At 52.6% G+C, this 24,997-nt stretch overlaps 1 protein-coding gene across 1 annotated transcript; it reads right to left on the reverse strand.

Annotated features, from left to right (window-relative positions):
- Positions 1–1,740: 1,740 nt before the first annotated feature.
- MGAT3 (beta-1,4-mannosyl-glycoprotein 4-beta-N-acetylglucosaminyltransferase) lies at positions 1,741–23,724 on the reverse strand. Its single transcript, XM_066996099.1, is given in 3 exon segments — positions 1,741–5,772; positions 5,774–7,118; positions 23,452–23,724. Coding segments are annotated over 2 exon segments (1,506 nt in total). The 5' UTR covers position 7,118; positions 23,452–23,724; the 3' UTR covers positions 1,741–5,610.
- Positions 23,725–24,997: the final 1,273 nt, after the last annotated feature.

The following is a 24,997-nucleotide window of genomic DNA, read 5'->3' on the forward strand; positions in this document are numbered from 1 at the left end:
AGCTCATTTCCAGGCAGGCTACATCAGAGCCCCTCCACGGTGCATCTCTCTCCCCGTACAACATCTGTCAGGACACTGAAATCCTGCAAAACACGCAGGGCTTGCTCAGCATCACGTGCGCTGCACATTCCTGGTTCGATACAGCACTTCAGGCTGCATATCCGTAACCAGGGTGCACGCTGCGTGTACCCAACCCCATTTCCACGTGTCCAGAGGGATGCAGGGGGATGACTCTGTAGGAGGGTGTGCAAGGCTTGTGGGGGAGCCACGTGCCCCCACGCCCAGCCGATCGTCAGCACTGCTCCTGCAAAACGAGGGTCCCCACCGCAGACCGGTTCATGGAAGAGTTAATGCCTCGCTCACGGAGGCTCTTCCAGCTCACGCGGCAGAAACCGGTGCTTTCTGTGGAGAAAGGTCTTGATTTCTGTCAATGCCTTCTTTTAAAACCTTGTAGGAAACCGAAGAAATGTCATTTACATCGCTTCTTAAAATAATATAAATGTCAGTAAGAGATTTGGTACTGGAGGCAAGAAGAATACAAGTGAGAACCTTTGACCAAGTCAACCCTCATTTCTTAAACTGTCTTGCTACATCGCCACTGGCCCAGGATTGCAGACTTATCTTCCCCTTTTGAAAAACTGCAAGTTCACAGACATTTCAGGGATCGTCTATTTTTAGATTGTGCCCTATTAGAGTGCACAAATAAGGCAATCAGTAAGAACGCTATAAATTCTTCATAGGAAATTTTAATTGTGAATTTTGAGTAGCACGTTCGTTTCAGGCTCTTTGCTGCAGAAAGGGGGGCAGAAGCAGCAGCAGAAAGGCATTGCTTGTGGACAGCAAAACTCTACTTTGATGGAAAGTCTCCCAGAAGGGGGACATTGAAAGCATCAGACTGCTGTGGAAGAGAAAAAGATAAGGGAATGGGCTCAGTCTAAGGATTATAAGGAAACTAACCTATAATGTTTATTGGTGCTGTTTCTAAATGGGACCCTAAATGGGACCAGGAACAAGTCTGAAGCACAAGGCACTTAAAAACACACAAAAATGAAGTAGCTGTAGACTGCACGTGAGCTTGTGAATGGCCCTCGCCAAAGATACTGCTGAGGCCAGGTGCTCAGGAGGATTCAGGGCAGGACTGGGCTTTGGTACAGAGTAATGGGAACAGCCAAAATTACATTAGGTGGGTTTAAAAATAAACTAAAACAAGGAGGTCATGCACACTGTGCAGAAAGTCAGCCACCAGAGAAACATTTCTGCAGGGGGGTAGGTTTCGGTTGGGGCACCAAGATTTCCACAGCTTCATTTGGAAGATGTGATGGGGAGGAGATGGCGGTGAGGGACCATTTGTGAGCGATGCTGGCTCCCACAGCCACCAGCTCTCGGGAAAGGCACTGGGCAGATGCTCTGCTCCCCCACTTGCATCCCTGTGTGTGCTCATACTCACCTGATGTGCAGAAGAATAGGTCTGATTTGGGCACACAAGTTGAGGAGGAGGAGCAACCTCCCTCACTCCATTTTCCAGCATCTCCCCTCCTCTGCCATGCAATCAGAAATAAAATCTGCCACACATACACGCCTTGGTTTCCTTTCATACTTTGCTTTTTTTTTTTTTTTTTTATTTTGTCCTCCTTTTAAGCATCCCTTTAAGGGTGAAATGAAATCCAACCATTTACAGAGAAAATGATTTCAGAATGTACATTTGATTTATCCTTACAAAAAGTTCATTATTACTTGCTGTTTATAAATTACAGAGTGGAAAGGAGCTTTGCAGATGCTCTTTTTTTCTCTTTTTTTTTTTTTTTTTGGCAAGTCCACGCGTTCTTTTGCCAAAACAGGGCGTTCTGGGGCCACCCCAGTGGCAACACCACCAGTAGGTCCAGGTGGACCCCAGCCTCGGCAGTGCTGCTGGGCCACCTCCAGGATGATACTGCACCATCCTCCTCACAGGAAGGAAAAAAAAACAACAGTGGTTTGAATTCTCAGTTTCAGAGTATTTCAGTTCCCTTTTTAAACCATTATCTGTAGTCCCCAAAGCCTTAAATGTCAGTGTATTGCATCAGAAACAGCTCTCCTTTCTTGATGCTGGATTCGAGCCCCTCCTGAAACCCCCTTACCTCCAGTTCTCCCTCTCTTTCCGTAAAAAGAGCAAGTTTGTCCAACGCCTCAGAAATCAGAAGGGATATATATATAAATTTTATTTTTTTTTTTGGTGGGTGGGGTAAACACAACAAGGGAGGGATTCAGGATCCATTCTACCCCTCGAATCCCTCCTTTTTTTTTTTTCCACCAAGGCTTGAGGTCAGCCAGGACAAGCTATCCCTCCCCTCTTCACCACCAGTGTTCACTAACAGGACCAGGAGTGACTCCAGACACGGGGCTTCACAGTGCAGAGGCGTAGCAGCCACGGAGATTGCTGGCAGGAGCAGGGGGACAGGGACAGAGCCCGCGGGGGCATTTGGGAGGGGAGAAGACACCGCCATCCCACAAGGACACCAGAAAGAGTCGCTGGGGGGAACCGATACCCGTTCTGCACTAACACTTCCCCCAGCCTGACTCGTGCATTACCTGGAGGCCACGAGGTCCCCTTCATTTATCCGCCACAGAGGCGCGAAGAACAGGCCACACAACAGCAAACACCTCAGCAGGACACAGGGATCAGAGAAAGCAACAGCGAGACCGGACCCGAGCGTGTCTGTCCTTCCTACCAACCACACAGGCACAAAACCACCTCGTTTCTTCTGCCCATCCCTTGCTGGCTGGCCTTGCTGGCTACTGGCTACAACAACCAGCTCCGAGGAAGGCCGGGATTTTTTAGTCCTTCCCTTCTCAAACTTCAGTGCCTGGTTCAGGCTCAGTGGCTGCCCTGCACACCAGCCGTGGAGAGCCCATGCGATGCTCCGGGCAAAGTTGTGCAGAGGGCAAGCCACCACCTTGGGAAATCGCTGTGCAAAAGTCAGCTCGCTAGTCCCCATCCCTCAAGGGAGGCGACGGAGGATTTTTAATCCCAAGCACTTTAACTCCCTAAGGATAATAAACAGAGTTTGCAGAAACAACAGGAACATTAACTGGGTTGGCCTTAAATCAAAAAAATGTTTAAACAAGTCTTGAGAAAGAGAAAAAAAAAGAATGCATCTCAGCTGTAAAGTCCCTTCCTCCCTCCACAACAGAAGCCTGTTTTAAATTTAATTTCCTAAGAATAAGGAAGTGAAGAAGTCCAGGGGGTGGACAGGGCCACAGTCACACAGAAGAGCCTCAGCGCTGCTCTCACCCCACTCCAGCAGGACCTTCTCTTCCCCCAGAAGGGGAATGATGGAGCAAATAGTGGAGGAGAGGGGAAGTAGGGGAACAGGCAGTACTTTGGGAACAGGAGATCCAGATATTGCAGCTGTGGGCTTGTCTGATGCTCCTAAGAGACAAAGGCCTTACCCCAGCGATGAAAATGTGCCTTGCAATGCACTAAAAAGTACTAAGGGAGAGAGCTGCTCCTACTGTAGAAGACTGGGAGGTGCAGAAGATCAGACACTCGCCAGAAGTGAGAGCAGTTATATTAAAAACCCAGCAAACGAAAAGAGGGTCCCTCAGTTCTTCTGAAGAGGCATTACGGCACATGAGATGGGGAAGAAACTAAGATGAACTCTGCCTCAGTTTGATCAGAAAAAGATGCTCATCATCTTGCTGTTCCAATCTCAGTCTTCTTAGGGAATCAAGATATTTTTGTACTTGTTTTTCCCTTCTCTAGAGAAGGGAATAGGAGGGAGAGAGAGATGCAAAGATGGGATTTAAGCACACGGGACGGAACAGACTGGACAACAAGAAAATACAGCCCTGATGGAGTGAATTAATGGCAATGGAAACCCTCCTGCTTCAGCACAGCTGTCCTGATGTCAGGGTCATTCGTCCTTATGACAACATTCTCCTCCTCCACACGATCCTCACTTCTTTGCTTGGAAGATGAGCCAATATTTCCACTGTAAGGCTAACAGAGCACGTTCATGTTTTTCACCCTCTTCCCACCGCAGACCAGGCTCTGGGCACCAAGTCAAGCCATCTGCTAAGGAAGGGTGGTAAGGGTGGAAACGCCAATCTGCCTCCTCAATGAGCTGAATCAATCCAATACAGCGACAGGCCAGACCCTTCAGTGGCAAGCTCTGTGTGGACACGGGCCCACCAGCTGCAAGTAACATCATCCTACATCCCCTCTCGTCTGAATGGCCCAGCCTGGAAGTGCGGGCTGCACATGCTCTCTGGATTACGTGATCATCCCAGAACAGTTTTTTGGCCCCAGGGGGAGTTTTCCCATGGCCCCTTTCTCCATGAGCTCCCTCACAACTTAAGAGCAGGCAGATGGGTCCCATGCTTTGACATGCTTTGTGTTTCCCCACAACACCCATCGTTGACTCAGCTTTGCCCTTCTCCTCTCCTTTCCCCCACGGCAAGGAGGGATAGCCAGCATGTGTAAACAGCAGCCCTGCAACAGGCTACGGAGGCAGCTGAAGAGGCACACAACAATTCTGCGTCACACTCTGCCATGCGGAGACGATGCTCTCCCTGAACCTCTCCTATGCATTCCCCAAAATGTCATCCATGCCAAGACAGATCACAGCTTATGGATCTCACCATTTCCTGAAAACATACACACCCGAGCCCAACCTATGCCCCCTTCCCTCCCAAAACTGGTAACAAACACCCACGTGCATACCAAAACCATGCATGTTAGCACTCATGCACATAGGAAACCATGCACTTGTAAACATACACTCCCACCATCTGATTTAATCCCCTGCAGCTTATCCCAGCCCCAAAAGAAGCACATACAGCAGGGAAGATGCTTCAGCTCCTGTGGGCCAAGCCAGTGCAGTGTTGAGTGGGCAGGGGTGAAAAAGGAGTTTAAAAAAAAAAAAACAGGTCAGCTTTCTCCTCTGCTTCCCATCTGCTTGCTCCAGGACTGGTAAAGCATCAGGCCAAGACACAGCCCAGGACAGATGCATTAAGTTTGTGGGAGGAGGCTGTGTACTGGGGAGAACACCTTGGAAGCAAAGGTTTTACCTTCCCCCAAGTACTTTGAATATAGAGGTATATAAAAAAATAAATGCATATTGAGATGCTTTTGCACATTCACTCATCCAAAAAAATGCCTGTGACACACATCTACACACGTGACCACTCACATCAGTTTGTGCCTGCTGACTCACACGCTCACTGAATAGCCCAAACTCACATCTGTGCTTGCTCCGATCCACAGCAAACGAGGATGGATGGGAACAGCTGCCCTCTCTCCCCAGCAGACCTTCCTAGCCTCCCCTGGAGGAAAACCCACCAGCTGGATGCAGAGTTTCTCCCCAGCCAGCAGGAAGGGTCCAGGAGATGCAGGGAAGTCTTTATGCTACCGTCAGGGTAGGTCCTGCACCTCTCCCTCCTCCTGCCCAGGCCTCCCTTCAGCTGACCAAGGAATTTGTGTCCCCAGGCATTACCCCAGGGAGAAGGGAGGAAGGGAGAGCAGACCATGGAGAAATGGCACGCCCCACCTGGAATCAAAAAAAAAGACAAAAACACCCGACTCTTTCCCTTTGTTGTAAAAGTTCTAATTTCCCACGAGTCCCAGTGGTCTCACCCAGCCCCCTCCGCTTTTCGGTATGGGTTCTCCAACAAGTAGTGGAATCGCTGGTAGTTCTTGAGCAGATACTTGGGAGCATACATATGTTCCTTGGGGTCAGCAGGGGGATACTCCTGCGTAGTACCATCAAACCACCCACCAGTCCGGATCAGCTTCCCGGATATAATTGAGGTCTCGTTTATCCTCATAGTCACCCCAGCGGGGGAAGTCCCCATTCTGGGCTGACACCAGTTTGAAGTAGATCCCCTCTGGGGTGAAACACCAGGAGCAGTGCCAGCCAGCAAAGTGGAGGGGGCTGCCCAGCGACCACTGCACCAGGATGTGTCCTGTACTGTTCTCATACTGCCGAAAGCCAGGCATGGTGTAGTATTCGCGGCGCCGCAGACGGATGCCGTCAGTAGCGTAGACAGCCTGCAGCATCCCCATAGTGCAGCCTGAGACCACCTCCAAGGTGCCTGGTTGCTTCCAGAAGAAGCCGTAGAGCGACTTGCGCATGTGAAAGGCAAAGGGCTCCGTCCAGCCATCATAGAGCTTGAGGAAGAGGACGCCGTCACGGGCCGGGATCTCATCGGCATCATCGATGATGAAGACATCGTCCGGGCGCAGGTTGCGGAGGCGAGAGACGCCATCCCGGGTGAGAAAGGTGCGCAGGTAATCGTCAGCGATCCATCCGTCCTGGCGGCCGCCGGCGGGGAAGTGGTCCAGGAAGACGTAGAGCACCTTGTGGCGGATGTAGTCGTAGGAGCCATTGAGGAGCATCTCACGGAACTTGAGGGGCCGTGGCTCTCCATAGGCCGTGAAGTTCGACTCGCACACCACAAAGACGTCCACCACATCTCCCAGCTCGTGGAAGCGGACATCCAGCAGGTCAAACTCATGGTTGATGTTGATAGCGTTGATGACCCGCCGGGGGGTCTCCCGCGGCACCAGGCGGTCCTTGGTGGGCAGGTTGGAGTACTGGACCACGGTGGGAACGCCACAGCTGGGGCCGTGCCAGCCCGGCAAGCACATACACTCCACCCACTTGCGCCGCTTGGTCTGGGAGCTTAGCGGCTTGCGAGCGGGCCGCCCCGAGGCCGCGCCATCCGCTCGCTCCTCCGGCCGCCCTCCCGTGGGTGGCTTCTCCAACACCTTGGTGCCTGGTTTAAAGCAGACGCCGCCGGCTTTGGTGCGGACAAAATATTCTGTCGTGTCTTCTGGCAGCACAAAGTTGGCTTTGTGCAGCTCTTCGCTGGCTCTGCTGGGAGGCAGGGGCTGGAGCAAGGGCGAGTGGGAGTACAGGGGTGTGCGGAGGAGCTCTGCACCCCCTGGCTCAGGGCTAACCTGCGGCGTGACAGGGGCATTGTTCCAGAAGAAGCTGGAGACAAGGTTGGGGCTAAGTGAAGCCAGGTCCCGGGGGAAGGTGACATAGGAAAGGGCCTTCAGGAAGTGCAAGAAGGAGATGAGGCAGAGACCAGCCATGCAGAGAGTCAGAAAGAGCTTATGGCGTCTCATCTTCATCCTGTGGAAAAGCCACGAAAAGGAAAGTCATGGTCAGTAATTACCAGGGTGCAAAAAGTTTATCGTTGCTAGGAAGACAGGTTGGGGATGCCAGAAAGCAAGTACAAACTCAGCATGCATCTTTCAAGACTTGAATCCAAAACAACTCCCCCCACCCTCTGCCAACTTCAGTGGGCCTCTTGCCTTGGCTGGGTTATGCCAAGCTGAGCCTCTTCTAGATCAGAGTCTTATAATCCCACAAAGACACAAAAGGTGCTGGTGATGGGCTAGAGAGACAGGAAATTCAAAAAAGCAAGAATTCACAATCTAGTGAACTCACCACACTTTGCAGATTTTTCCCCATCCACTGATAGAAACAAACACAGGACTTCTCAGGCCTTGAATCACCAGAAGGTCAGGGTAAGATAAAGAGAGAGCAGAGAGCAAGAGGGATGAGAGGGAGTAGAGGGTAATGCAGTTGAAACTCAACCAGAATAAGAGAGGCAGTCTTAAGGGACTAAGATCATTAGCCAGGCTGCCAAGACCAGGAAAACACCTACACTCCCCAGATCTCTCCAATGTTTGCTCACAACACACACCCTAAAAAATCCTTGTTCCTAGGAAATGATAGCCGAGTCCGTACGGGGAACAGAGAGGGGGAAAAAAAAATTATCGCTTTTACTCTCCTCCCCTCTTTCTCAAGTCCACTACGTCTCCAGATGTCTCCCTTTGCTTCTCATTTTCTATGGACCAGATGGTGAGTTTTTCTGCATCTGGATCAAGGCAGCTATAAAAAACCACCTCGCTGTCTCTGCTGGTAATACACTGCCATCAGGATTGATCCATGTCAAGCCAGCAAGAAGCCAGGGGTGTTCAGCCCTTTGAACAGCAAGAAATACAACCTTCATCCTCTCCCTATACCACCTCCCTTCCTCCAGCCCATGCCGGGAGTGTGGAGCTGCTGTCAGGCAGAAAAAGTGATTGAATACTACAATCCAGAAAAACGACAAAAAAGAAGAAAAACAACCTCACTCAATACTTCACCACAGAGAACAAGGAAAGGCATTTGCATTCTGCTGTTTAGGGAAGGCTGGGATGAAGACAGGCAGGGGAACAAGGTGACCTAAATGCCCTACGCAAAGCAGAGGCTGCCTCTCCCCTCAAAAGCACGAAACTCCCCGTGTGGAGGCAGGCAGAGCTCCCTCCACACCCAAGAAACCCACCAGTTCTTCCTCAACATGACATGCTCCTCTATAGCAGTTCCCCACCACAGTCCTGCGCCCACACGTACATCTCAGCACCTCCTTCCCAGGCCAAAGGTCCACACGACGTGTACGCCACACTCGGTGCCATCACTTATAAACCCTGCGTGGCACCCAGAGGCAGACCAAGCACCCGGCCCTAAGCCAGGGCGCTCCCCTTGCCCCCTCTGGGACTCCCCACAGCCCACGTGTGTCCTGGGTGGGAATGGTGGGGAGAAGTGCCTGGCCCGCTCCTGCTGCGCGCGAGGGGAGCGAGTGAAATACAGCAAGGCGCGTTTACTGATTAACTTGGGGAGAATTTAATGCTGAAGTGAAAAGCCATAAATTAGACAGATGGCAACTGCCCAAAGGAAAACATATCTGGGCTCCCAACCGAGGGCTCCAACATGGACTTTGATAGAGGGGTTGTCCATATTGATGCCTTTCAGCTCAGCAGCAAGCATTTCTAGATACTTCACAGTTGCTTTTTTAGTGAGAAAAGGCCATTCACTGGCACTGCCCCCTGTGCTTAGGCAGTGGCATGAGGACTCCCATGTTAACAGGGTTGTTTCAGTGCGAAAAGGGGGGACTGCAAGCCTGAAGCCAGTGCAGGAGTTACAGCTTTGCTATTTCTCAATGTTCGTAAAGGCTTCTGATAGATTTCGACACAGCACAGGGTGGCTGAAGGGCAGGATCCTGGCTTGGTGCACCCTGGGAAGCCATCTTGTCAGGCCTGGGGTAGGAGGAGAAAATGGTGCCTCTCCTCAAGGGTCCCACTGGGGCAAACCCTCACCTCCCACACCCACCTGCCACAGCCAACTCCTGGGCAGCCATCTGTGTGGTGACCCTACCATGGAGGGCCTCGAGTTCCCTCGTTCAAAGCTGTAAAGGACAATCTTGTGCTCACTGTCAGCCACTCTTCATGAGGGTGAACTGAGGCTGCAGACACCCCCCAAGAGCATCTAATTGTGCCCACGGTATTTTTCTTTTCAAGGCTCAGTTAATGTCTTTCTGGAGCAGTGAGATCACTCAGAGTCAAGGAGTATCCAGCACCTCTTCCTTGCACGTCACCAGTTTTGCTGTCCCAAGGTGTGGGGAAGAAGCTGAAAAGACTAAGCGAGCAGAGGCTGCTAGGAGAAGACATCCCTTGCTGGTACATTAGTGCAGTTCTCTCCAACTGAGGTGTCCTGCGCTTCCTCCGAGGCATTACCTCAAGACATCAGGTTGCTGAGGCTCAGGCAAGAAGAGCTGGCCTGTTCTATTAAGGCAATCCCAGTGGCTGCCAGGTAGTGCTGGCTTCACTCCAGTTCCTATGGGACACACAAATGCACAGCAACCAGCATCCTCTGGGCTGGACCAGCACAGAGGACGAGTGCAGAAGGAATCAAACACGGCAGGTCTCCATCTTCTTCCCAGATGGCTGTGACGCTCCACATGCCACAGGAAATCCCAGACAGAGGTTCTAACTCCAGGCATTTAACAAACTGCTTCGCTTTCTGGGATCCGGTGTGCCATGTCAACATAGCAGGATGCACGGTTTTAGGAAGTAAAGCATGTTTTCCTCACTTGACATTTGCATGCATCACTATCTGTCAGGCTCAGCACACGGCTCTGCAGCTCATCACCCACCAGCAAAACTCAGCCCGTGCACGGCTGCGTTGTCTCCCTGCTATTGCAGTCTGCGTCTGGGAGAGCCGGGCTGGTGCGCACAGCCCTCTCCTGCAGCTCTGCCAAAACAAGCTGGCCCTGCAGTACCCTCTGCTGTTTTGCTGCTGACATTTCCCAGGAGGTAATTTGCACTGCTCAGTTGCCTTTGTTAGGGAGTGGGAACATGAACCCACTTCCTATCCCCCTCCTAAAAGGAGGGAAGCAAAGCTGCTGTGTCCTCTTCAAAACCTTTTCCCTAGGACCCACTCCATTCTCACATGCCAGGGATTCCTCTGACAGGGAGTGGAGAGAGCGCTCATCCACCCTTGGGTGGGCTGAGATGCTAAAAATCAGTCACGTATCCCTTCCCATATCCTCTGATCAGCACTGCAGCAAAAGATGTGTCTTTGAGTGGTGGCTAATTGGAGACAAAGGCCAGCAGGGGAGGAAAACGTTATTACCCACCTTCCCCATCCAGAACATTTATATGTGGCTGAAATGAGAAAGGAGGTACCAGTCAGGGAGACATCTCAGCTTGTCATAAGAAACCCCAGCTGCTCTGTCACAAAGCAGCCATCAGTTACCAGGAACACAGAAAACAGCAAGAAGAGATTTCCCTTATGACAATTTTGAATGAGGAGAGAAAAAGAGTAAAGTTGATCTCAGGGAGAGAGATCAAGTTGCTGTCAGGTTTAAAGCTTTTTTTTCACCCCCCCCGTTGGTTTTATGTTCAAGCAGAAGAAAAAGTCAGGAGGAGTGTGGACAGTTAGCTCCTTTAAGACAAAGCTCTTTAGGGAACATACAATTATAAACAACTTCAGCAATGTTCAGCATCAGCAAGAGAAGCCGAAAGCTTCTTTTTGTAAAGGACCACCCTTGATATTTCCTTGCTTGAAGAAGATGTGTGTCTACCATGCAGGGGAATGGCTTTCAAAGAAGATAGCTAGAAGTAGTGCACGAGTTATTCCCCAGCACCTGTTACAATTTTACTTTGCCATTATATCAAGTGACCTGTTAATTTATACCATCCTGAAATCATATCCTGACTTCAAGGAGCAGAAGAGATATACGTGATGAGATGAGATAATATGCGCAGCTAAGAGCTGGCAAGTCACCCACCCTAATGTTCTCTTCTGGAGGACACTGGCAAGAGGCCATGCAAGAGGCCACTGGATGCACAATACCCCAGCCTCTGGCATGCTAGGGCACAGGACTCAAAACTCTCAGGACCTCTCCTGTAGTGACAGGGAAAAAAGCTGCTTATGAGGACAAGTCACAGCAGAAGCTTTTGGTGTTGTCCCCCCCCCGTACAGAAATGTCCATCTCCTCTGCCTGGAGTTATCCCTTAAGACCCATTCAGTATCACCCATCACTCAGACAGTTCAACACAATGCAATGGTTCAAATTAGAATCACTTCCACACTGCAGAATAAAATCCAGCATGACCTCCATCCTCCATCCCACACTGAGGGCCAAACCATCTCTCTCCTCTAGCTATAGACAAACATGAACAGATCCTTCACTTCTTTAGTGATAGCTCTACGTTCCAATCATGGGGCACAGGAATCACATCATACATCAAGGTCACAGCATCTCAAAACACACCAAAATCTCTAATTACTTCTGATCTGCAAACACCCACAGAAGTAAGAAAAAAATATTTAAACTACTATTTGTTTACAAATTAAATGTAATTAGCTCAAGGACAGCAGAACTTTATTTTGCTTAAGGATAAGAAGAGAGTTATCCTACAAAGCTGAACAGCAGGGAAAGTGGAGAGAAGCAGGATGTACCAGAACATAGGTAGTGCTCAGCATTTCTCTCACGTGAAGGATGTTCAGAGATTGCAAGCTATGAGGATGTTAGCAGGAAGCTCTGGGAGGGTCACGGTACAAAGGTGGTTTGAACACAGGCAGGTCCATATCGACTTCCAACCAAATTTCAGGAAGCTTCAGGAAGGGAACGCATTCTTTTTCCACCACCTTCATTATGAGTTACTGCCCGCAGCACCAATGCAAAACAGCAATACTTCATGCTATGCATTTCCTTTGCAGCTTTGAGGCAATCGACCACAAGGTGCCACTGACTCACTGCCAGCACAATCAGCTGGAGCAAGACATCCAGTACAATTACCCTTCAAGTAAGGTCAGGCAAAGGGAGAACCAGGCTCTGTCTTAAGCATCTTCTCTCCCTTTCAACAAGGAGAGAAGGGGAGACATAAGGTGACTGCTCTCAACCAGGTGTGGCCATAGCATCTAGATGACTTCCAGAGCTGCCATTCGCTCACCAACGGGTGTCATCAAGCCAGGAAGAAAGCTGGATGAAGAAAAAAAACAACTAAAGGGTGAATCTACACAAGGCCATGCTGAGGCTGGCCAGAGCACAACCGAGAAACCAAAGCATTGCCTTCCCCTTCCCACTGAAGGGGGACACATGGCATACATCATGTCAACTCCAAGCATCAGGTTTGTGTCCAAGGCCTAGCAATGCCTCAGCTGACCAGCATCATCTGTGGTCAAAAAGGAAAAAAAAAAAGGTGTCTCCTTTCCTATGCACTTCTGTAGGAAACCAAAGTGCTCCACACCAGAAGCTATGATCCGCTATATACTGAAACTAAGATGGATGCAGTGCAGATGCCTCAACTTTGTCTTTTTTTTTTTTTTTAAGTACCATGGCTGCCCACCTCTTCACCTTGTAAAGGAACAATACCTTTGGATTCCACACCTTCCAGGAGCTTTCACTGTTTTGACTGTTCTCAAAAAGTGTCTTGGCCTGCTCTTCAGAGGACTAAGCCTTTGTTATTTTAGATGCCACATCCCCAACCACAGCAAAACAGGTACATGCTCTGTGATGATGCAGCTCTTAACCTTCAGTATAGAGCACATGGGACCTGGAGATGAAGTGATCTTTGTTGACAGTGTTCTGTCTCAAGACTGATCTTCCAGAAGTCACCAGAATAAACCAACATCTGAAAACCTTCAGAGTCCATTATAAATCCCTTCACTTGAACAGATTGTTCTTACTTTAACTACCATAATACTAATAGCAGCATAATTATATAATTCTCCAGCCCCCGGTTTAAAAGAAGATCTGCTCAGAGAAGAGTAGAAAACTCTACTGAAATCCAAGAAGGGCCTATGAGACACAATTTAATTTTATCCAAGTACTTGGACATCACAAGGGTATAGTACTGCATACTAAAGGAAACTTCAATCTGGATTTCTAACTCCACTGGAATCTAACAAATATTCTTCTTAGTGTCCTTCAGCTGTACCAGGCTCCCTTGTAACTAATCTTCTCTCCCCATCCAAGGCCAGTCCCACCACAGGAATTCCCATGGTTCTAGGGATACCTCAGTACACTCCGATCCTTCAGATGCTCTCAGAAGCCACAATTTGAATTTCTTAGCACCACTGTGCTAAGGACTCTATCCACTAAAGGAAAAATAGCACTTCCATCCTCTTTTCTCCTTCACTTACACCTGATATCCTGGAAGGACTCTTCCACAGCCGTGCTTACTGCCTCCTCAAAATACCCAGTTCCCTGAAGAGCGCTGCGATGGCTCTGGAGATTCCATCCCAAGGTCCCAAGACTGGGTCTCAGGACATCAGAGGGTGATCTGACGGGTTGCTCACTGCACTCTGTTATGTACACACAAACCCTCCAAAGATGGGAAACCCAGCCAAACGCAGTACTGCTGCTTCAAGTGTGCAGTGATTATAGCAACGCGAAACGGAGCTTGCTGGTTCTGTTGCTTTTTGACTTGTGTCTTAGAAAGAAGGAATGCTCCATCATGAGACGAGGAATCCAAAAGGAAACTGGAATGAGACTACGCAACTGCAGCTTATGTCCTCAGACAGTCCACAGGATAATCAAAGAAGTATGCAAGAACTCCCAGCTAGTTTCGGTGTCTTGCAGAGCGGGGCAGGACACAACCATTTCACCAGAGGATAAAGGAAAATCATGCTTTCAGAGACCAAGTGATGCGTGTGGAAACACAGGCTGTGGTTTCATAGGTTCTCTCCCCTCACTCACCACCACTCAGCTGTCAATACAATCGTATCTAAGTTTGCATTGTAAGCCCAAATCAGCAGCCAATCTAAGTTAAAAATAAATTTCAAGAAGTGCTTGGGGATGGGAACAAGCAGTTGACCAGCAGAAACTTCCTAAATGATTTCAGAGGTTCGCTTCTCTCACAAAAATTGTCATATCATATAGTTACATCCTCGGATACTTAGAGGGCCAGGGCATTTTTTAAGCATGGTTCATCTAACCAAGTCTCCATTGAGGCTCCCATTCAACTGCCGTGAGCTTGATAACTTCTCCTGGCAGCATCAGGGAAGAAGAACATCTCAAGGAGGGATCTGGAAGAAGCAGCAGACAACTGCTTTCAAAGCAGACCCTGGCAGGCAGTCCGCATATGTCAAGCAAGCGGGATACAAGTCAAGAATCCTGAGAACAGCACCAAAATGAGCAGCCAAGATTAAACTCGGAGCTGAGGATGAGGGCACACAGCAGACGTGCACCAGATCATGCAAGCGAGCAAAGAAAAGCAGGAGAGCTCCTGGGGACCGGGCGACAGCCCGAGGATCTGGGAGGTGCAGGTTGAGCAGACCAGAGGAGGTCGATTTTGATCTCCTGCAGGCTGGAGAGAGGCAACTAAAGAAGGAATTAAGCAAGAAGCACTTGACGCCACAGTGATGGGCAGAGCACACAGACCCAGACAGAAACCACATTGCCTCCAGCTATTTTGAAATGGGTGGCAGTTGTTTGTGCATCCCCGGGATAAAAGCTCTCCAAGTTCGGTCGAGGAGGGGAATAATTAAACCCCAGAAAGACAATAAATAAAGAGAGGCCATGGAGCAGCAGCGAGATCCTGGCGGCCACAGCGAAGAGCTGGCCCTCCATCCCCGCCCTCTTTCCTCCCCCATCCATCACCAACCACTTGGGGTTTGGCAGTGCTCTCATTTTCCCACAGTAGCCCATCTATTACTGTTTGGAAGAGCATTCCCAGACTCCTCCTTCCCCTCCTCCCCTTCTTTCAGGCCACAGGGGTCCTGCTTGGCAGCCCCCGGGTCCCCCTCTTCTCTGAATGCCTGGTGACCAGCCAACCCCATGCAAAAAGCATTAACCCCTCTTCACTGGGAACAGCCGGAGAAACCTGGCTCCATGCTGAGAGGTTTCCCTAAGGTGTCTCTCTCTCCTTCCCACCCCTGATCCCCCCCCCCTTTTCCCCTTTCATTTTATTTCACAAAAACCAACCCCAGCCCTGGGAGCACTGCATCTTCCCGAGGACGTTACACCAACCCATGGGAATATTTCTTGGACCAAGAACAGACCCTTATTTATTTGTCTCTTCTGCCTTTGTTCTTCATTTCCTCTTTCAAGACTTAGGCAAGACCTCGACACAGTGCCGCCTGGACCTCCCGCTGCCGCTTCACTTGGTTATTATTTTCGGAAGGAAGGCGCTGATAGGCAGGGAGCTCTTCAACGCCTTCCCCCAAGGCAGAAGCGAACCAACCCGGACACCCACCTCTGGAGCGGGCAAAGGGCACGGGGCTCTGCAGAGCACCTCGGGCTCCGGCATGCAGCCACAACCCCCTGCTTATGTAATCCTCCTGATTGCAGCATCGCAGCCCCTCGGATTAAACCCACACAAATCAAATCTTCGGTAGCGGCTCTGTGTCGGTAACAGGCATATGGCACCACGAAAAGGGGCAGTTTCCCAGAATGAAATCAAAAGCCTCCTAATGCTCTTAACTCGGGGTCACATAAATCTCTCTTCTGCCTCCCACAGATGGCTGGATCTTGTTTACAGGCATTGCAGCAGGCCTGGGTCTCAACAATATGTTTACTTCTTCTGTGCAAACATCCCCTTTCACTAGGCAAAGCACTACCCTGATCTCCAGATCAAGCTGAGCGCCCAGGACTGAGAGCAGGTCATCCTGGGCATCGCACAGACCACGATACCACTTCTCTTCCCACTCTTCCCTAACACTGCCTTACTTCTCGGGGAAAGACGAGGAGGAATTTTTGCATTTAGCCAGCTGCCAGCTTCCCCTATGGGAGGTAAAGCCGTGTAATGAAAGAAAGGGGTTTGTTTCAGGCTGAGAACCAGGCCACGGTCAGGTGGGAGAGCACAGCTTGGCTGAGGGACCTCTGGTGATTATATGTCCAGCCTCTCCCAAATGTAGAAGCCACAAACCAACAGCATGAGGATGAAAACAGGGAAGCCAAGCATTTCTGTTCAACAGAAGGACAGACAGTGCGGTTTACTGCCACCACCTCTTGATTACAGGCCAAGTTCCCTTCCCTTTCCCTCCCCTTTCAGGTCCTCAATAACATAAACATTTATCTTGAACTCTGTTTCTGACAAATCAGCTGCCCGGCCACGCCAGAAATGAAGGAGAAGAGGAAGGCACTAAGAGCTAGTGTATAAACCCCCCATGAGAGTCAGCGGTGAAGAGGAAGGACGTGCAATGCAGAGCAGACCGCAGCCATGTTCCAGTCACCAGGACCACCTAAGCAGGAGCAGGATTATCCCACCTGCATGGCACAGCAACCTGCCACCACAAGGCAGAGGGCCAAAGGGGATGAAGTGCATGCAGTACATGCAGCAATTCATCCTCGTGATGCTCCTCTGCTGCAAGAGCCTGTAAAAAAAAAAAAAAAAAGCTACCCCAATCCCCCTCTCTGCCTTCAACTGGTTGCTGTTTAGGGTTTAATAACTGAGAAACGATGGGAATTTCAGCTGTGCAGTTTGTACAGGTTGCTGCTCGATCACCTTGTCTTTCAAGTCCACAGGTCCTGATGTTCTCTTGTAAAATCCGATGTGCCGTGTCATGCCAAAGCTAAAAAAAAAACACTTTGGCAGGACAACATGGGCCTTCAAAAACTAAAAGCTCTCAAGCCTCTGAATATTTCGGAGAGCAATGCTGATGATCCCTGCCCTAGATCCATTGCACAGCCCTGTAATTGAGTCAGGGACCAAATCCAAGGACTAGATTCACTGTCTCCAGCTTGACATCATCTCTTTGCTGCAAAGACAGCACTCTGAACTCAGGAAGCCCAAGCCACAGAGATGCTCAGCAGAACAACACACCTGAACGGTGCAGAAACCAAAACTGCATTTTTATTTTTTTTGTTGTTTTCAACAGAAACATCTACGAGGCGGTTCAGCTGCACAAAGGCAGACAAACATGGGCAGAAAGGAAACCCACAGCACTTCCTCAACACGAAGTGAGCGAACCTGGATGCCTGACAAACTCCCCTTCCCTCCCCCCCCCAGCGCTCACGGGAAGCAAGAAGACTCTGTTCCAGAGCACAACTGCACTATAAATAATTCAAGGGACTACTAAATTATGCAAAAGCAATCCCATCGTCCCCCCCGGCCAGGCTGAACGCAGGTGTGGTCAACCCTTGCTCCAAAAGTTGCTGCTACGCAGGGATTTCAAGGCCACGGAGGCTCCGTGCCAACAGCACATCTACCAGAACACGATGGCCGCTCGCTTACGGTCAGGCCTGCACCAAACAGCACGACGGGAGGTATTTGGGGACACCGCGCCAACTGGGAAACAGCAATTCCTTTGAGCCACCTCTTCTCCAGAGACCTCGCATGGCCCCGGGGGAAAAGCAGCAGCTCGCGTCCCCTCCAGGGCAGGCTGCGCGGTGCCACTTGCCCGTGCAGCGTTGGCACAGCAAGGCAGAGAGGAGAGGGGGGCTGCCGTGGCAGGTGAAAAGGGAACTGAACATGCTCCGGAGGCAGCAAAGAGGAAACAGTTTTGCTAGCACAAATAACACGTGGGGAAGGCTGAGCTGAAAGGCGGAATCCCCTCCCCGCTTTTCTGCCCCGCTCTTTTTGCCCGAGGGAGATGCTGCCTCCCTCAAAAATCGGGGCCAACGAGGTTTCCCCTTGGCAGTGGGGTCACTGATAACTGCGTGCTGATCACTCTGGGGTGCCGCTCTCCTGATTTACCCCATGCAGCCAGCTCAGTGAGCTCAGGACCCCCTGGTACACAGCACCATCCACCTCCAGCCTCACCGCGGGCGAGCCCTTCCAAAGCCCCTACCTCTTCCAGCTCCCGCAGGCTCCGAGATGCGTCCGTGCCCAACATGCTCGGTCTGCACGGGCCTCTGTCCTCCTCCTTTTCCCTGGCGCCCAGCTAGAAGCCTTCCTTCTGGCAGAGCAGGAACCGAAAGCCCTGCCATAGCCCTCTCTTCAGCCTCAGCACAACCCGCTTAAAATCTCAGGGCTCCGGCTTACCTTCCCCTTCTCTCTTAAAGGGCTCAGCATCTAGGAGAGAGGCTCCCCTTCCTGCCTGTTTGCCACGCTGTCTCGCTTGCTTTCTGTGCGGTTCCAGTATCTGAATGTCGAAACAGGGGATCCTAACGCAGATAAAGTCAGCACGGCAGATACCTGCGCTTAGATCACAGGTTTCACAGTTGCCGAAGACGTTATGCAGTGGGTTTCATTTGCATTAGGTCTCTCAACGTGCTTCAAACCCGCTTGCTGAGGCTTTGGTAGCATGCAAAACACACACAAGGCAACACCCCAAGACAAATATGACCCCAAATCCTTACAGGGATGACAAAGTCTGATTATGCTCGCTGACCCTGGCCCGATCTGCAAGGATTTGCACACCAAGGAAAAATGACAGGGTGCTGGGATTATAGATTAGGGAGCAGATCAAGGAGGCGATAGCTGTGATGAGGACGGCAGGGTGCAAGCAGTGACTACAAGCTATCAATAACCCCTCAGGACCCGCAACCAGCCTGTGGGTATCCTTTAGGATTTCTGAGATGGCCGGCAGCAAAGCAAGGACAAGAAGTGCCACGCTTCGGTCATGGCTCTCGTGCTCAGCCCCTGCCTGTGCTGCTCTGGACATGTCCCAGCCTTGCTCCTTGCCTCAGTTTCCCTGGGTGGGAAACGGGAGCGACACTTTTCTACCTCCAACTAACGGGCTTGCTTAATTAAGAGAAGCTTAACAAGTTGCTTCGAGGCTCTTGGAGGGAAACCTTGTCATAAAAGGCAATGCACCAAGATGATCCTCAGCAAGAGGAGCTGCCCCCACTGCCTCTCCCCTACCCCGGACAGTCACATCCACCTCTCCCACTGCATGCAGGTTTTGCTTTAGAGACTTCTGGCAGAGCTCAGTTTGCTCAGACACCACAGTCACGGAGGATTTTTTGCAAAAAGCCTATTTAGACACTGGCCCGGGCACTCCCTTAGCTGGGGAAACAGGAAATGTTAACCGAGCTCATCAAGCTGCCTATTCAACTGCAGGGGGGGATGTTATCTTGGTATGAAAGGCTGAGGCCCCCACAGCAAGCAGCTCAGGTGACTGTTGCTATCCTCAAGCCGAGAATAATCACTTCCTAAATCACGGCTCAAGAACAAGCCCTTGTTTTTCTGTAAGGCAGCCAGTTCCCTTCGTGCTTTTTCTTCCTGCAGCCCGCCTGGTGAGAGCTCGGAGCTGCACTCCCTTTCACCGGTCAGCTCTACCAGGCAAGTTTCTGAGCACAAGAACATACCCACCCTGGTCCAGGCATTTGGAGGTACCTGTTGTGCTCAGGAGCAGCTTGGGGAAAGTAAAGGGTTTGCACTGCAGGGAGCGCAAAGAAATCAGAAAAGGAAGGTGAAGAAATCGTGCTTCTCTCTTCCTGAGAGCTGCAAGCAGAGTCCATTTCAGAGGGATACAGGCACGGGGTGCTCTTGCGCAGCCTACACCACCGCTCTGACATGCAGCATCTCTTCCTGCCTCTTCCAGGAGAAGGGGGAGCTCAGCATCTCTGACTGCAGCTCTGCCCTGATCCCTGGGAGAAGCACCTGGTCCTGGCACCCTGTGCAGCACTGCCACTGCAGCACAGCCCAGTCCCAGCCGCACACTCCCCCTAACTGTCCAAGCGCCCCAAACCTGACCCGGAACCGCTCACAATCCAGGCTTAGCCCCGCCACGCAGCTCTGCTCAGGCTCCTCACGGCCAGCCTGCGGCACCAGCCTGACAGCGCAGCCCACATGTGTCACCACCTCCCCGAGAGCATCCATTGTGGAAACACTCGGCATTCCTAGGACGCACCCCGTGTCCCCTTGCATTGCACTGCCCCCTGAACGTGCCTTCCCTAGATTTCAGACCCCACTGTTAAGCTTCATTGGAGTACCACAAGATGCCATCCTGTCATCAGAACAAATAGTGTGGCCTGACTTTGTCACAAAACTGATAGGTGACAGTAGGGAAAAGCAGGTGGTGACAACTAGCCACACGTTCTTACCTCTCCAGTCAGGGCTGATAACTTGAACCAGCCTTTCCGAGCACCTTATATTGACCTAAAGATGTGAAGAAGCCTCTTGTGCCAGTCAGTACCCCCCCACCCCCCCGCCGCCCTCTCTGCCGGAGTTATTGTCAGCTGTACCAGCCTTCGTTAGCACCACCTCCTCCAGCTACGTCCCACTGATTGGGTCACGGATTCCAACAATGTACAAAGGGCTCATTTTAGAGCAAGCAACCCCACCTAAAACCTAAGCAGCCTTCAGAAATGAATGCTGGCCCAGCTCGCCCCATCTGTCCATCACCAAACTCCCTCGCTTCCTTCCTCCACCTTTACAATCCAGTGTACGAGGGGGGGGGGGAACACAAACATCGATTTTTTGATAGCAGGTGCACCTTAGAGATGCTATTCTCAAGACAGGAGGAACCTCAGACACAACACACTGAAAACTCAGCTATAAACCCCGCCGTGAGAGAGAGCTTATCTCTGCTCGCTGACAGGTCAAAGCAAGGGAGGGACAGAGAGAGAACTTGTCTGAACTGAGGCGTCCTTCACACAGTGAACGCGCACAATAACACCCAAGCCTGCTGTCCCGACCAACTCCCGACTCCCGCACCCGCGGCTGCTTATACATGCCAAATTTATTGCAGCCATAAACCCTACAAAAGGGCGGGTGTTCTCTTGTAAGCGTACCCAGCAGGACTCGTGTGCACCTAGCAAACACCCACCTAAGCCTGTCACGCAACCGTCCCTTGAAGACATGCAATACACATGTGACACCCATCTGGCAGGCCACGAAGTCACGCCGCATGCAACCACTTGTGCGTGGGAACGGGAGGGGAAGGATAAACACAAGGAGTACGGGAAACGCGCAAGCACACAAACTTCACACGGACGTTCCCAAAGCAAACTCGCCAAAGACAGCAGCCACGCTCCTGGGGTACGTTAAGCGGGCTCTGCAACAGCAGAGCAGCCCCCAGACCAGCTATTCCCATCCCCTGTTGGGCACGAGGGCTCTAGATAAACGATCGCAGTTGTGGCCATCTCCTGAAGTGCAAATACACCCGCAATTTTCTACCTCCTCTCCTTGACCGCCTTGCTGAGGCGATCCTCACGCACCGCACAGCCAACTCGTTCTTTTCCCAAGCGTACCGACATCCGTGGGGAAGGACAGAGGGATGCTGCAAGCTCAGGCCCCAAACCCCATCTGCTTCGGGCTCCCCACGCTCTGGGCACCTCAGAGCAAAGGGGTGCAGGCAGGCAGGTGAGGCAGCAGCTGGGCAACTGCACTTGGAGCGAGGCAAGAAAGCGCACCTGCAGCAAATCCAAACCCCTCCCCTCTCCTAGGGATATAATTGCTGTATCCAAGGCATTAATAAACACGCCGTGCAGGTATAACTGAGAGTCCTCACGGGGAGGGAATGTTATACCTCGCAGTGGATTGCTTGCCACCGCTGCAAAATCACCTGAGGGCGTAGAAGGGCCATAAATCTACGAGGGACTTTTATGACAACGCAGTGGCGGACTCCCAGCTTCGCTCCTGTTGGGCAGCTCGCGATGGCTTTCGTTCAAAGCCTGCTTTATATCGCTACAGGGAGCCTGCAGGCTCCCCAGGAATAGCTCACAGGACTGCTTCTCACTCAGACGATGTTCCCAGCACTACTACCGAGGCTGAAAATACAGCACAGGTGCTACGGCTGTGCTCAGGGAGCTTTGAAAACCAGGAGGTGTGCTGGAGGGTGGGAAGCCCCTGGGTTGTCTATCTCCTCCAGGACAGCTCTTTGCTGTCCAAGGGTCGAGCAATGGTAGGTCCTGTGCAATTTCAGCTCTTCTTGGAGGAGCTGGCAGCAACTGGGACTTGCAAGTGACTCACGACCCACGGGCTCCAGCTGGACCTGAACACCACTTCTGAGGGTGGGACCTGCAGGTCACGGTAGCTGCTCTTTGAGAAGGGGGCCCAAAAAGTCCCCGCTGACTCACATCCTGCTGGGATGGGGCAAGCAGGAACAAGAGTAGGTGGGAATTTGAAATTCAGTTTGCACAGGGCTGGGGGTTCCTGGTGACTCAAGTCGTACTTGTTAGCAGCCGTGCCACGGAGTGTTTTCACGGGCTTGAACTTCCCACTCGAAGGGAGGGATTTGGCATTAACTGGAGGGCCATTCTCTGGGAGGGGAGGTGCTCGGCACCCACACCGAGCTGCCTGTGCGGGCTTCTCTCGTGGCCCGAGCGCTGCCCTGGGGTGGAGGAGAAGTGCAAGACCCCAGCTTCGATGCTGGGAAGGAGCAGTGCTCCCAGGCGAGGCTCATGGAAACAGACTGTGGAAACCCCCGGAGGAAAGCCCCAGGATGAGGCGCCGAGAGGTGCCTCTCTCCATCCCGCTCCCTCCCTTGCTGAGCTGTCTGAGCAAGTCCCGAGCCGCAGCAGATGCCGTGTTTCCCATCACCCTTGTCATGCTCGCCCAGGGAGCGAAACTCTCGCAAGGACAGAGCTGCGCCAGCCCGTGCCACTCCAGCGGGCACACGCAGCTCTTCCCAGCCCACAAACAACCCAACGCGAGCCGGGAGGAACTGGGTGCCCGCATCCTTTCGCGGCCAGCTCTCATCCTGGGGGGCTCGTAGTGGGTCTGAGGTGGAGACGGAGCAGGGGGTAGACGGAGCAGGGCCGTTGGATGCTGACCGCACGCTGTATTTGTCTGTGTTTTCCCTCCCACACACACACTCCTGTTACTCCTCGCTTGCTGCAGGCTTGGCACGCAGCCCCAGCCCGTGTCGTGCCCCCCCGGCAGGCCGGGCCTGGGCTGCGGTGCCCCGGCCGGAGGCTGCCTCCATCCCCGGCAGCTGCGGGCAGGGGGCCGGCGGCATCGCCTCCCTCCTCCCCACCGCCGCTGCTCCCTAGCGGGGGATGCTGGGATTATGGGGAGGGAGATGAGAAAAGGGGGGGATAAAAAAAAAAATAAGCAAAAAACCGCGATAATATAAATAAATAAGGAGAAAGGAAGGGGGGCGGGGGGGGGGCTCGGCGCTGCCCGCAGGGGATGACGCCGCAGCCACAACTCGCAGGTGGCGGCTGCGGGGAAAGGGGAGCGCGGGGGGGGGGGGGGTCCCGCAGCCCCGGGGCAACTTCAGCGGGGAGGGTGCTCGCCCCCCGACCCCCCCCCCTTCCCTCCCTCGCCCCCCCCCCCCCGGCCCCCCGCTCACTCACCCCCGCCCGGCGCAGCGGCGGTGCCCGCCGGGCCCCCGGCGGGGCGAGGCTGCCGCTCGCCCCCGGCCCCTCCGCCGCCCCCCGGCATGGCTCGGAGCCGGCCGCGGCGGAACGGGGCGAGGCGAGCCCGCAGCCCCCCGCCGCCTTCCTCCTCCTCCTCCTCGTCGGAGGGAGCGGAGCGGAGCGGCCCGGCACCACCTCCTCCTTCTACCTCCTCCTCCCTCCGGCCGCGGGGAACGGCTGGGGCCGGGGATGCCGAGCCGAGCCGGGCTGCAGCAGCCCCTTTTGTGCCGCCCTCCCCGCCTGTCTCCTCCCCCGGCGCGCCCGACCGCCCCCCCCCCCCCCCCCCCGGGCTGCCGCCGCCCCCCGCTCCCCTCCCCCGGGGCAGCGGCCAGGCCGCCCCCCGCCTCCTTCCCCGCACAAAGGAGACCCCGAGGGGGGGCTTTCACCCCCGGGGGGGCTTCCCCAACCCACGCCGAGATGCGGGGCAGCCCCGCACGCCGGTACCCCCCCCCCCTTCCCAGCCCGGCGGTGCGGCAGCATCCCTCCCCGTGCGAGCGGAGGGAAGGAGCGCTCCTTGTTGTTGTTGTTTTTTTTTTATTATTATTATTATTTTTTATTTTCATTTATTATTATTTTTATGCGGGAGGCAAGGAGGAGTGGGGATGTGCGAGCTGCTTTGCCCGGCGACATGCAGGAAGTTTGCAGCGGTGCCAGAAATAGAGCCTGCGCCTGCACCCGAACCGCAAAAAAAAAAAAAAAAAAAAAAAAAAAAAGCTGCCTTTTCTTAATTCGACTTTTTTTTTTTTTTTTTTCCCTGCCTTCTTCCTCGTCGGGCCGATCCGTGGAAAGGGAAACAAAGGCAAGGAGAACCAAAACAAACCCGGCCGGGCAACACGGCTGCGAACGCGCCGAAAGGCAAGCGTGGGACCTCACCCCCTGCGACCGGGAGCTAACGAAAGGTCAAAAGGAAGCAGCGCCAGAGAACACCCTTCCTCGCGATTTGCTGGAAATTTAGAAAAACAGAGCCTCAAAAACAAAGCGGCGGTGCCAACGCCCCTCCAACCTGCCGGTTATCAGATGGGCGAGCTGCGGCTGCCTGGCGGGTGCAAGCGGCTCTCCAACCGCTGCCACCCGCTCCCGTGGGATCCCGACGGGGATCCGCAAGAGATGGCTGAGGAAGAAGAGGCCCCACGGCCCCACCTTCTGCCTGTCCTCGCCATCTTCCCCAGCCAGCACCATGAAGTGGCCATCCTAATTTTAAGGCCAAGGTTGAGACGGTCTCAGAGCTCGCACAAAGAGATTGCAGAAGTGAAGGGGAATTTTCCCCTCCGCAAACTCAGGTGGAAGGAGGGCTGCTGGCACCCGGAGGTGACCTGGCTTCAAAAGTGCCTCAGGAGCATTGCAGAAGGACTGAGGGAGAGGAGTGAGGATGGAGGAGGAAGACAATGGTACAACAAGTGAAGTTCTCACCGTATGAGAGAGATAATTTTGGGGCAGAACACCAATGCGAGTCCTTGAGGACCCTGAAAGGCTCCATCTCCGT

This window comes from Anser cygnoides, chromosome 1 (genome assembly GCF_040182565.1).
Source record: "Anser cygnoides isolate HZ-2024a breed goose chromosome 1, Taihu_goose_T2T_genome, whole genome shotgun sequence".
Taxonomy (NCBI): domain Eukaryota; kingdom Metazoa; phylum Chordata; class Aves; order Anseriformes; family Anatidae; genus Anser; species Anser cygnoides.